Source organism: Cervus canadensis, chromosome 1, assembly GCF_019320065.1.
Source record: "Cervus canadensis isolate Bull #8, Minnesota chromosome 1, ASM1932006v1, whole genome shotgun sequence".
Classification (NCBI taxonomy): domain Eukaryota; kingdom Metazoa; phylum Chordata; class Mammalia; order Artiodactyla; family Cervidae; genus Cervus; species Cervus canadensis.
Genome location: NC_057386.1, coordinates 51,074,207 through 51,088,201, shown reverse-complemented (window position 1 = coordinate 51,088,201; position 13,995 = coordinate 51,074,207). Strand labels below are relative to the sequence as shown.

At 42.3% G+C, this 13,995-nt stretch overlaps 2 protein-coding genes across 2 annotated transcripts; both read left to right on the top strand.

Annotated features, from left to right (window-relative positions):
- The first annotated feature begins 2,459 nt into the window (after positions 1 to 2,459).
- Positions 2,460 to 3,395, top strand: LOC122450310 (olfactory receptor 4D1-like). The gene has a single exon (XM_043482615.1). The coding sequence runs from the start codon at positions 2,460 to 2,462 to the stop codon at positions 3,393 to 3,395; it is 936 nt and encodes a 311-aa protein (XP_043338550.1).
- Positions 3,396 to 12,610: 9,215 nt separating this feature from the next.
- LOC122450233 (olfactory receptor 4D2-like) lies at positions 12,611 to 13,546 on the top strand. Its single transcript, XM_043482496.1, has one exon. The coding sequence runs from the start codon at positions 12,611 to 12,613 to the stop codon at positions 13,544 to 13,546; it is 936 nt and encodes a 311-aa protein (XP_043338431.1).
- The last annotated feature ends 449 nt before the right edge of the window (positions 13,547 to 13,995 follow it).

Sequence of the window (13,995 nt, the reverse complement as noted above, 5' to 3'; positions counted from 1 at the left end):
AATTGTTGAACTGCTAATCTCTCTTGGTTCCCAAAGGAAGAGATTATTTATGATTGAATGTGACATGTTCCTGAATTTTGCATGCCATGTTACAGCAATGCAGTTGCTAAGAATCCCATTTGGCTTGTCAACCTTCTACTCTTCCATTGTGTTGTAAAAGCCACATTCAGTGAACTGATTGTCCTGAACTGAACTCATCGCCTTCCTCTGAACCCTCCTCTGCTCTCAGGGTTACTCTCTCAGGGAACTAAGCATTACCATCGCCACCCAATTGCCCAGTCCAGCAATCTAAGGATCATTCATGACATCTTCCTCTTCCCCTCAATCCAAACTATCACCATGCATGCATGCTAAGTTGCTTCAGTCATGTCCAGCTCTTTGCAACCCTATGGATTATAGCCTACCAGGCTCCTCCATCCATGGGATTCTCCAGGCAAGAATACTGGAGAGGGTTGCCCTGCCCTCCTCCAGGGGATCTTCCCAGTCCATGGATCGAACCTGCGTCTCATGTCTACCACATTGGCAGGCAGGTCCTTTACCACTCGCACCACCTGGGAAGTCCAAATTATCACCAAGTCCTCTCAACCCTACTTCCAATTAGTGCTATTTCTACCACCCTAATTCAGGCCACGCTCACCTTCTCTACTGCCTTAACCACATGCACCTCCTAACTGGGCTCCCTGCGTCCACCTTTGCTTCCTGTCCAATCAACTTGATGTCTAATCAACATCCTGGTCAATCAAAATCACACAACTGAGCTCATTGCTCTCTACCCTGAACCTTTTGGTGGCTCCCATATGATATGAACGTGCAGTAAGACTCTACCAGGAAAGAAAAGTTATAGCTTAAAAGAGAACAAAGTTTAGAAATAAAATCAAAAAGAAAAGAAAAAAATAAATAAAATTGCTGATCTTTCAAAAGAGTTCTATGTCTCCTTTAAACAATATATTCATTTAATTTCTTCACTAATGTAATAGTCACCCCTTGCCCCTTGTCTCCACCTATAATCTGAAGAACTTCACCCACTAAGGGGCCAGCTACTCTGGAGGATGGAAAGGAATGGATACCCCAGGTGTGCAGCTGTGTCCAGAGGCTCCCTTGCTTGTCCCATGCAAGTACCATTGTACACCAAGTAGATTTTCACCCACCAAGCCGTAACACCACGTACTTATTATTAATAATTACTGACTATGAGCAGGGATGGACAGTGCAGAGCACAAATAAATTGTGAAATCAAGACCTATGTGTCTAGCACCTTATGGTTGAATTATGAAGGAGAAACACAGGTGCATGAAAAGTACATGAACATACTGATGTGTTCACTGTTACATGAAAAATGATTCATACAACAGCCAATATTTTCTAATAACTGTAAATGGAAAGTAACTTCTAAATTGCATAAAAGATCATGTATGGATGTGAGAGTTGGACTGTGAAGAAAGCTGAGCGCCAAAAAATTGATGCTTTAAACTGTGGTGTTGGAGAAGACTCTTAAGAGTCCCTTGAACTGCAAAGAGGTCCAACCAGTCCCTCCTAAAGGAGATCAGTCCTGAGTGTTCATTGGAAGGACTGATGTTGAAGATGAAACTCCAATACTTTGGCCACCTCATGCAAAGAGTTGACTCATTGGAAAAGACCCTGATGCTGGGAGGGATTGGGGGCAGGAGGAGAAGGGGATGACAGAGGATGAGATGGCTGGATGGCATCACTGACTCAATGGATGTAAGTTTGAGTAAATTCCGGGAGTTGGTGATGGACAGGGAGGCCTGGAGTACTGCGATTCATGGGGTCTCAAAGAGTCAGACACCACTGAGCGACTGAACTGAACTGAAGGAAATTTTTAATTTTAATTTAATTTATTTTTTGGAGGCTAATTATAATATTTTATTGGTATTAACAAACTAATTTTTTAAAAGGAAAAGTGATTAGTAAAAAATGTAGTAGAGATTGGAGTGGAGTAGGAGACTGCACAGAGGAGAGTAATTAACATTTACGATTTTAGATACTGTCCTAGGAACTTTCTGTGTTATTTTACTTAATCCCTTAGGCAGTTTCTATAAAGAAAATATGTTTCTTACAGATATGGAAATTGTAACGCAGAATAAGAAACTAGCTCAAAGTCAAATCTCAAGGAAATGGATGCTCTGAGTTTTGGCTCTGGTACTGAAGAATTCTGAAGTTTTCCCACCCCTATATTGTGCTGAATCTTAGAAAGGCAGGTGGCATGTGTCTCTGGATGGTTTTAAGATATCTCACGTGTGTGTATTTAAGCAAAAACTAGTAAACTTTCAAGAGACAAAGTCATTAAATTAGCACTTGATATTGTGATCTGTACATGAGGATGTCCATCATATTTACTTGGATGACTGAATTCAGCCCTTGAGCCCTAAAAGGGCAAACAACAACTTCATGTATCTATATCTCTGCCTTTTTTCATTTAGGTGTATGGAGAAGACACCATGGATTCAGAGAACCTCATGTGGGTATCAGAATTTGTCTTCCTAGGGTTCTCCCAGAATCAGGAGCTCCAGCTCTTCTTGTTCCTGCTGTTCCTGTTTGTCTACACCACCACTGTCACGGGAAACCTCCTCATCATGGTCACAGTGACCTCTGATTCCAGGCTCCACACACCCATGTATTTCCTGCTGAGAAACCTGGCTGTCATAGACCTTTGTTTCTCCTCAGTCACTGCCCCAAAGATGCTGGCGGACTTCCTTGCTGAGAAGAAGACCATCACCTACCAGGGCTGCATGGCCCAGATCTTCTTCTTCCACCTCTTGGGAGGCGGGACTGTCTTCTTCCTCTCAGTGATGGCCTATGACCGCTACATAGCCATCTCCCGGCCCCTTCACTATGTCACCATCATGAACACTCGAGTGTGTGTAGGGCTGGTGGTGGCTGCCTGGGTAGGGGGCTTTCTCCACTCCATTTTCCAGCTGGTTCTGATGCTCCCATTGCCCTTTTGTGGCCCCAACGTCCTGGATAACTTCTACTGTGATGTTCCACAAATGCTGAGGCTTGCGTGCATGGACACCTCCCTCCTGGAGTTCCTTATGATCTCCAACAGTGGGATGCTGGTCTTCATCTGGTTCCTCCTCCTTCTGATCTCTTATACTGTCATCCTGGTGATGCTGAGGTCCCACTCTGTGCAGGCAAGGAGGAAGGCAGCTTCCACCTGTACCACCCACATCATCGTTGTGTCTATGATCTTCATTCCCTGTATCTATATCTACTCCCGGCCCTTCACCTCTTTCCCCATAGACAAGGCTGTGTCCATCAGCTACACTGTCTTGACCCCCATGCTCAATCCCATCATCTACACCCTGAGGAACCAGGAGATGCAGACAGCCATGAAAAGATTAGGGAAGCACCTAGTGATTTCCAGCAGGGAGTGAACTTAACAAAAGTTGACTTTAAATGACAAATCTTCTCTCTGAATTTTGTTTTCCCATATGAGAAGTGAAGGAAAGTCTTCATGGAATGCAACAGTTTACATTAATATTTCTATGGAGCTGTTGCTCTGTCAGGTATTGTGTAAGGCACTTTCACACTTTTGTCTCATTCTCAGTAAACTGACAGTGGATATGTTATCCTTATATTAAACACTTTAGAAATGAGAAAACTCAGAAGTGGCTTTCTTGGTGATGAACAGCAAGAGAGGAGATGGCCAGGAGATGGTTCCTCTGATCCTCAAGTTTCAAGACAGGAGATATGGGTGGGATTTGAAACCCAGGGCTTCTTACAATCACAAGGGAAATTTTAGCATTTCTCATCTATGGATGGGGGCTTCCCTGGTGGTGCAGTGGTGAAGAATCCACCAGCCATGCAGGAGATGCAGGTTCGACCCCTGGGTTGGAAGATTCCCTGGAGAAGGAAATGGCAACCCAACCCACATAAGTATTCTTGCCTGGGAAATCCAATGGACAGAGAAGCCTGGCGGACTGTAGTCCATGTGGTCACCGCAAAGAGTTGGACACAAATTAGCGTCTAAAGAACACCAACAACAATATCTGTGGATGAATATCTGTGATGAATATTCAACTCTTTCATCTTAAATCTGGAACACTCACCTTTGTTCTGCTCCCTCATCCCTTCTGTGGTTTTTGGAAGTGGTATCACTTGTGATATCATCTAAATATTTCCCATAAGGGTATATTCTCTTTGGGTTTGTTTTTTTTTCTGTCAAATACACCTTGGATAACCTGAAAAACTAGTCTGTCTTCCCAACCCATTTTTTGCATCATATAGATGATATGGCTGAGAAGAGGATGTTATAGTATAGTTGGGGATCCAACTGGGGATCCATGCAGAGCCATGTCTATTAATGGTCCAGATACGAGGTATGGATTCAATCCAAGGTTGCCACCTCATGGGTTTTTGCCTTTCTCTTTGACTTCCTGCCCCAGATTGAGGGCTCCTTGAATGTGGGCCATGCCTTATTCACCTTGAAATTTGCTCAGCACCTTGAACAGTAGCTTATCCAGAGAGGTATTTCTACTTTTTTTTGCACCCCATTCCTTCCCTGTATAGTTCAGATCTATATTTGATTTCTCTCTGTATAACATTTATTTTCTCCATCTTCTTGTTTCCTTTTTAAAACTCTTGGGCAATGTAGAATGTTGACCCAAAGTTAGGAAGATAATATGAAAACTCTTTTTCCTACTCCCTCCCAATAACCACTTCATCTGGGAAGTATTTAATAAAAGTTGCAGGCTCTTCAAGCCATCATGGCAGCTCTGAGTTCATCCTTTCTTCACTTCTATGTCCCTGCACCTTTTCACACATTTCTCCCCATTCTTAGTGGGTGTTTGGAGATGAGGGCAGAGAAAATGGACTGTGTCATATTTGATCTGAGTGTCCCTCAAAACAGTGTTTTCCCCTTTCACACAAAAGTCCTCTAAATACCTGGTGATACTTTTCTCACCCTCTAACTTGTCTCTTCACTAGATGAAGCATCTACTTTCCTTCAATTGTTCCCATTGTGACAAGTTTCCTAATTCCACCATCTTGGCCATCTCTTCTGTATTTACTCTCCTATGACAACATCCCTCTTGAAATGTGATGCTCAGCCTATGATGTATAGCTGATTGGAGAGTGTGATCTCTTTTGAAAACTATGATAGTCCTACTTGAAATATACAGCCACAAAGACGTTTTTGGTGGCAAACAGCTGGATAACCAAATCAGTGCTTAAAGAATGAGGAGATTATCTCATTTAAAAAGATTAGAGGGCTTCCCTGGTGATTCAGTAATAAAGAATCCACTTGCCAATGCAAGAGACATGGGTTCTATCCCTGGTTCAGGAAGATCCTACATGCCTTGGAGCAACTAAGCCCATTCACCTCAACTATTGAACCTGTGCACTAGAGCCCTAGAACCACAACTACTGAGCCCATGTGCCTCAAGTAGTAAAGTCAGAGCACTCTAGAACCCCTGCTCTGCAATGAGTGAAGCCACCACAATGAGAAGCCGGCACACCACAGCTAGAGAGAAGCCCCTGCAAACTGCAACTAGAGAAAAGCCTGTCTAGCAACAAAGACCCAGCACAGCAAAAAATAAATGAATAAATAAAATTATATATATATAAATTAGAGGACTGGCAATTTCAGAGATGGTTAATTCAGCAGCTCCAATATTTTAAGTTGGTTATTCTATAATTTCCTGTCTTTCCCCTCAATATGGCAAATGGCTGGTAAAGCTTCAGTAATCATGTGTGTGTGTGTGTGTGCACGTGTGCGCTTAGTTGTGCCCAAATCTTTGCAACCCTATGGGCTGTAGCCCAGTAGGCTCCTCTATCCATGGGATTTCCCAGGCAAGAATACTGGAGTGGGTTGCCCTTTCCTCCTTTATGAATCATACATTTATATCTAAACAATTCAGCAAGAAGGAAGAGGAGAGGCATTCATGTGCTTTTTATTTTTATTTTTTTAGACCTAGGGGGAAATTTTTTTCTAGAACCATTCCAGCAGAATTCCCTTATGACTTGTTGGGCAGAAAGTGGGTCATATGGTCACCCTGCTCTACAAAGGAAATGGAAAGTGCATGGCTGGCTGTTTCAGCCAGAAAATGGCAATCGACAGTGTCTGCCACATAGTTGGAAGCCCCTGGTAGCAGGATGGCAGAGAGGTGATTGGCCTGAGTCAGAAATCTTGACAATGAGCAAAGTTTCTCATGGATAGGGTCATAAAATTAAATGCCTAGAGGATCTGACAAATAACCTGGATATGTTAAGAGGGCCCAGGTAAAGACTAAAGGGAACTAGAGAGTGCATATCCAGGTCAAAGGGAAAACAGCACTCCTACTGCTCTTGCCCACTCTTTGCAGAGATCAATACATGAATCCTAACAGAACAATCAGAAGAATTTTATTTAAAGATACCAAACACCTCGGATGAGTAGTCCAGGCCATCTTCCCAAATTGGCATTCATGATCTTCTGACGAAACAACTGACCCAATCATCCTAGACAAAAGCCTCAATGAATACAGCTCTATCCATGAGAATTTATGCCTTTAAGACATCTCTCACAGAAGCTATGTTGTGTTTATGATATGAATTTGCTTAACTCCACATTTATTTATTACCTAAATGCTCAATGGACCTTCAATGTTCTTTAGTTATTTTGTTTAGTGATTAGTGAAGCACCTCTCTTAAAAGTTGTTGAGGGAAGGCTGTAAGTCATTCCAGAGGTAGTACATTAATTTTGGTCCAGAATAAATCTCTGCTTCTCAGCCTCATTATCCCTTGATCTTGCAATTCCACTTGTATTTATATCAAGCATGGGGATGATTTAAGTTTAAGGAGAGAAAAACCTCAATTAACTTTACCTATGAAGTTTACTTCATATCAGTCAGTTCAATCACTCAGTCGCATCTGACTCTTTGCGACCCCATGAACTGTGGCACATCAGGCTTCCCTGTCCATCACCAACTCCCAGAACTTGCTCAAACTCATGTCCATCGAGTCAGTGATGCCATCCAACCATCTCATTCTCTGTCGTCCCCTTCTCCTCCTGTCCTCAATTTTTCCCAGCATCAGGGTCTTTCCTAATGAGTCAGCTCTTCACATCAGGTAGCCAAAGTATTGGAGCTTCAGCTTCAGCATCAGTTCTTGCAATCATTATTCAGGACTGATTTCCTCTAGGATTGACTGGTTTGACCTTCTTTCAGTCCAAGGGACTCTCAAGAGTCTTCTCTAGCACCAAGTTCAAAAGTACCGATTCTTCAACACTCAGCTTTCTTTATGATCCAACTCTTATGTCCATTCGTGACTATTGGAAACACCATAGTTTTTGACTAGACAGGCCTGTGTTGGCAAAGTAATGTCTCTGCTTTTTAATATGCTGTCTACTTCACATATAATCTATTAAAAGTGGTGTATCAGTCAAGGTTCTGCCAGAGAAACAGGACCAGTATGATATGGAAGTGTTGTGAAGGAAGAAATTTTCCTCCACCATTCTAGGTTCTCCTGGTTGGTCCATGAAATTGACATAAGACAAATTAAGAGAAAAAAGTCAAGCACAGTTTGAGAACATGTATACATTGTAGAGAACCAGGCAAACTGAGTAACCCACCAAAAACATTCACCTTGAATACCATCTTCAGCTAAAGACAAAGAGAAGGTGTTGGAGGAAGTTGTGTGGGACTCCAAAAGGGAGGAAGACAATTCACATGGAAGTGGAGAAGAAAGTGTTTGATAAGTAAATACTTGCTGGTCCATGTAGAGACAATGGAACACAGAGTGGACCCTGATCTCTAGGTCCGGTCCCCCCTACACACACACACACACACACATACACATACACTCACAAATACATACCTAATACATATTCTTTGTAGGCAAATCTGGTGAAAACCCATTCTGGGAACGGGTTCTCTATTTAAATTCTTTAGACAGCTAAAGGGGAAAGTCAAGGTTTCTTCCTGAGTCTTTTGAGCCTTGACAACTTTCAGCTCAAAATAATCCAAAGACATTTCGGGGTGGAAAATTTTATATGTATTATATATGAAGAGGGAGAGAGAGAGAGATATTGCAAGGACTTCCTTACCTGATTGTCAGACTGGCTTGGCAAGTATGTAGTCTGTAGGGCAGGCCAACAAGAAGGGCAGGCTGGAATTTTGGGGCAGGAAGCTGCAGTCCAGAACTGCATCCTCTTCAAGGAAACCTCAGTTCTGCTGTTAAAACCTTTTTTAAGAAAAAGTAATTAATTTATTTTAATTGGAAGATAATTACAGTATTGTTATGGTTTTTGCCATACATCAACATGAATCGGCCACAGGTATACATGTGTACCCCCCACCCTGAACTCTCTCCCACCTCCCTCCCCTCCCTACCCTTCTGGGCTGTCCCAGAGCACCGGCTTTGGGTGCCCTTGCATCAACCTTGATGCATCAAACTTACACTGGTCATAATTTATTGAATCTGGTACATCCACATTGGCTGGGATAATCTCCTTTACTTAAAATGAATGGATGGGGATGCATGAGACAAGTGCTCAGGCCTGGTGCACTGGGAAGACCCAGAGGAATCAGGTGGAGAGGGAGGTGGGAGGGGGGATCGGGATGGGGAATACGTGTAACTCTATGGCTGATTCATATCAATGTATGACAAAACCCACTGAAATGTTGTGAAGTAATTAGCCTCCAACTAATAAAAAATAAAAAAATAAAATAAAATAAAATAAAATGAATGGATGGGACTTCCCCAGCTGTTCAGTGGTTAACACTCCATTATTCAACTGTAGGGGGCAGGGTTCATTCGCTGGTCTGGGAACTAAGATCTCCCAGGCCATCTAGTATGGCCAAAAGAAAAAAAAATTTTTTTAATGAATTGATGGTAAAAAAATAAAATTAGCTGATTAGAGAATCAATCACATCTATAAAATACCTCCACAGCAACACCCAGACTCAAGTTTGAATAACTGAAAACTACAGACTAGTCGATTGACACATAAAACCACCCATCAAGAGGGGAATCATTAATCATCAATGACTCAGGCCTCTCTTAATGAGGATGTAGAAAAAAAAAAAGTTCCTCCTAAATGTATCCTGCATCCATTTAGCAGTTTGAAGTTAGGCAAATACATATATATATATATATATATATATATATATATATATATATATATATATATTTGATACATAGGATAATAATTTTCTCATCTCAGTGTACATGACTAGGTCTTTACTCCATTCTGGCCATTCTTGATTTTGGAACTCATGTTGGCAAGAGGATGCAGTGAACAGATGATGAGGTTTGGTGAACATTTTACAGAATGACATGTGCTCCTACAAGAGAATATATAAAGTGGGACATATCAGGTTTCTCTTATTGGAAACTGAATCAGAATCTGTATCAAAATCATCTACGTGATAGTCAGTGAAAAGGACACGTCCTGTCCCTTCCCCAGACAGGAAGGCTACTTTTGTGTGACTTAATTTTATTTTCTTATTTTCCATTGTGAATCAATCTTAAAATGGACTAGAGCATAAGAATGCTTTTTTGAAAAAATTATTTATGTATGTGGCTCTGCTGGGTCTGTTTCTGGAAGAGCTTCACATCCTACTCTTACCTGCCATTGTATTTTATTTTGCCAAGAATGAGCATTTGTAGTAAAATAATTCAGACCAACCTGGAAAGTTACATGTAGCTCAGAGAGCTCTGTCTAAAAAATCAGACAATTTTTAAAGCACATCAAGTTTAAAATGCCAATTAATTCCAGTTTTGATCAATCCCTCATAATGAGCATTGTATAAGTTTCCTGTACCAGTCCTTGCATTAGAGGTAGTAAGAGTTCACAGGTAAAGAATGCTGGCATTTAAACAGATGATTTACTGGACTTGGGGCTTCCTTAATGGCTCAGTGGCTAAAGAACCCATCCACAATGCAGAAGATGCAGGAGATGCAGGTTCGATTCCTGGGTCAGGAAGATTCCCTAGAGGAAGGTGTGGCAACCCACTCGGTATTCTTGCCTGGATAATCTCATGGACAGAGGAGCCTGGTGGGCTACAGTCCAAAGGGTCACGAAGAGTCATACATGACTGAGTGACTAAGCATGCAGGCACATAGTGGACATGGGTACAGATGGTTAATCAATAATGGGGCTTCAGTTGCCAAAATAAAGGGCACGTTTTACAGGACAGTAAGGTTCTGTTGAACTGATGCCATATATCTGCCCATGTATGACTTTCTCTATGTAAAAATCAATTAGGCTTAAAAGTAGAAGAAAAAGAAAAAGGTAAGAAGAAAGAGAAGAAGGAGGAAAGAAATTAGGCCAGTTATCTCAGATTGCACAAGAGAGAGAACAGTCCTTATACTGATGAGCAACTCCATGGTTCTCAAAGTGTGTTGCCTGGAACAGAGAAATCAGCATCGTCTGAGAATTTGTTACAGATACAAATTCTTGGCCTTATCATTGATCAACAGAATGAGAAAGTCTGGAGCTTGGGCACTGTAATTTGTCTTTTAACCAGCTCTCCAGGTGATGGTCTCAAGGGAAAGAATCGAAGAAATGGGTTCTTCTAAAACTCCCAGAGAAACTGTTTCTTTTGAAGAGACTCTTACTGTTCTAGATCTTGGCCTGAGATCCCACATGCTACAAATCTATAAAATTGTTTTGTCCTTGGTCCTTCAGACCCTGAGGAATAACTCTTAATGAATGTGTGTTTTTGAGAGATTTTAAAACTTTTTAACAAGTCCCATTGCTCCCTTGCCCCCAGTGGTAATCAACCCAACCCTGCCTCTTGAATCGAGTCCAGTAGTTTCTCCTCAAGGATATTCCCTCTTCCCCTAGAGTCACACCCTTTGTTGTATACATGATGTTTGGGCAGTGGCTAGGAAACTACGTTTGCAGAAAAGGGATCTTCAAGAAGATGCAAGACATGAGGGCTCTCTCCCATTCTGGGCTGAAGGAAGGTGCGAGACCAGGGGTTTCTCACCTGTAGACAGAGCAACTGTTAAGAAGAATCCAGACACACTTGCTGGAGGGTGCAGAGAAAGAGCAAGACATTTAGACTTGATGATAGTAAGGCTAAAGTGTGAGGAAAACTTCAGAAAATAATGCAGGGGAAATGGGGTGTTGAAAACAGATTTTCCAATGAGGGATGATATTGAGAGCAAAGGATAGGAAAATACACCACAGAGTTCTCCACATGGTCACATTGAACAGGCATAATTACCTACTAATTCATTATGACAGCAACTTTTTTTGAGCAACTGTTGAATCAGAGTTGCTATTACAGGTGCTGGGGCTACTAAGTTACTGAACTTACAATCTTGTTAAGAGGGACAACGGAAAAAAATATGATGAGACGAAAATGACCTCTGATGGACAATACATTGCAGGAAGCAGGTGGGGGTGGGGAGTGAGACAAGGCAGGGGAGTGAGAAGGCCATTTAACTCTCACCTGTCACCCTTATCTCTCACCTTCTGTGTCCTTCTTCACCTTTGTTCCCAGCCTCTTCCCTCCCCCTCCACTTTCCCCTTCCCCTTCCTTCCTCTTAATATCCCCTCTTTGTTCTTTTGACAACACCCTGGTGGCTCAGACAGAAAAGAATCTGCCAGCAATGCAGGATACGTGGGTTTGAAACATCCCCTGGAAAAAGAAATGACAACCCACTCTAGTATTCTTTATTCCTTTGTCTATACTATTTCTCTTATTTCAACATCTTCCTTCTTCATCTATCTTTGTATTCAGTAACAGAAATTCTTGGGCCTTTTAAAGGAGCCCTTCCATTCCCCTTCTTACAAAGTCCATCACCTATTTCTTAATCCAGAAAATCTCTCTCCACCTTCTCATGTCTCAGCACAAACACCATGTATATCCTGTTAACTCATCCAGTAAGGGACCACCTACACCAGTGATGGGGGGACATTCCCTGTAATTGTTTACCCACCCAGCAGTCAATGCCACATGCTTTTTGAGTATTGACTATGAGCAAGCTTGATCACTTCAGGGCACAGATTAATTGTAAATCAAGGCACATGTCTGTAGTGGCACATTATGGTTGAATCAGGAGGAAAAACCTAGAAATACAAAAAGTTTACTAACTTTTAGATGTAATAGCTATTGCATGAGAAATGACTGGTATAATAATGTATTAGAGACTGTAAGAAGGCAGGAGGTTTTCAGTGGGAGGCTACACAGAGGTGAGTGATTACTATTTATTATTCCAGATGCTATTCTAGGAACCTTATGTGTTATCTTATATAATCCCCTAGACAATGTATAGAAATAACACTTTTAATTCCACCTTAGAAGTGGAAACTGAGACAAAGAGCTTGAATAACTTATTGTGGATCACATCTCAAGGCTAAAAAAACTCTGTAGTTGGACTACAAGTCTGCTGGACTCCAAGTGTCTTCCTAACACTATATTACACTGAATTTTTTAAAGCAGGTTGTATATGTCATGAATGGCTTTAAGATATCTCAAGAATATATATTCCAGTACAAACTAGTACACATTCTAGAGCCAAGGCCATTTAGTCAGCACTTGGAATTATGATGTGCATATAAATGTCCATCATCTAAACCTGGACACTCAATTTGAGGCCCCGGCACTAATACGTCACTTCTGTGGTGTGTTTTCTGTAGGTGTATGGAGTAGACACCATGTTATCAGGGAACCACACGTGGGTGCCAGAATTTGTCTTCCTGGGACTCTCACAGACTCAGGAGCTCCAGCTCATCTTGTTTCTGGTGTTCTTATTTGTTTATATCACCACTGTCGTGGGAAACCTCCTCATCATAGTCACAGTGACCTCTGATTCCAGGCTCCACACACCCATGTATTTTCTGCTCAGAAACCTGGCTGTCACAGACCTCTGCTATTCCACAGTCACTGCCCCGAAGATGCTGGCGGACTTCCTCTCTGAGAAGAAGATCATCTCCTACCAGGGCTGCATGGCCCAGATCTTCTTCTTCCACTTTCTGGGAGGTGCCATGGTCTTCTTCCTCTCAGTGATGGCCTATGACCGCCTTGTTGCCATCTCCCGGCCCCTCCACTATGTCACCATCATGAACACTCAGGTCTGTGCTGGGCTAGTGGTGGCCAGCTGGGTGGGAGGCTTCATTCATTCCATTTCCCAACTGGCTCTGATGCTCCCTCTGCCTTTCTGCGGCCCCAACATCTTAGATAATTTCTATTGTGATGTTCCACAAGTGCTGAGACTTGCCTGCACGGACACCTCCCTGCAGGAGTTCCTTATCATTTCCAACAGTGGGGTGCTGGTCCTTATCTGGTTCCTCCTCCTCCTGGTCTCCTACTCAGCCACCCTGGTGATGCTGAGGTCCCATTCAGGGAAGGCGAGGAGGAAGGCAGCTTCCACCTGTACCAACCACATCATTGTGGTGTCTATGGTCTTCATGCCCAGCATTTACCTCTATGCCCGGCCCTTTACCTCCTTCTCCATGGACAAGGCTGTGTCCATTAGCCAAACTGTCATGACCCCCATGCTCAACCCCATGATCTATGCCCTAAGGAACCAGGAGATGCAGGCAGCAGTGAAGAGATTAGGGAGGCATCCTCTGGCTTGTAAAAGTGAGTGACAGCGAGTTCCTCACTTCTCTTTGACTTTGTTTTCTTTGTAGAGTGGGCATAGAGAGCTACTGTATCTCCCCTGTTCACAACTTGTGGATGTGTTGTACGGATTATCATAGAAGTGAATACATAGTGAACCTAAGCAACTTACTCAGATTTTTGGCAAAATTGATAATATCCTTATTTTTTATTTTGATGTTGATTTGAATACTCCTATGACAGATGTGTTGTCATAGAAGCATTTGAAAGTCACAGGTTCTTTTCTGGCTTCTTTGTGGACAGTTTCTTCTTAGGATGGCAGCATTCCCCTAGAAGAGCAGTTCTGTTTTCTGTACCTGACCCTTTTTTCCAGTACCCCTTTTGCTGTGAGTCTGGATGGCTGGAAACTACACAGGATCCAGAGTCTTTAGCCTGAAATTGGAGACCGTGTCCATTACTTACCAAACGGATGACCTTG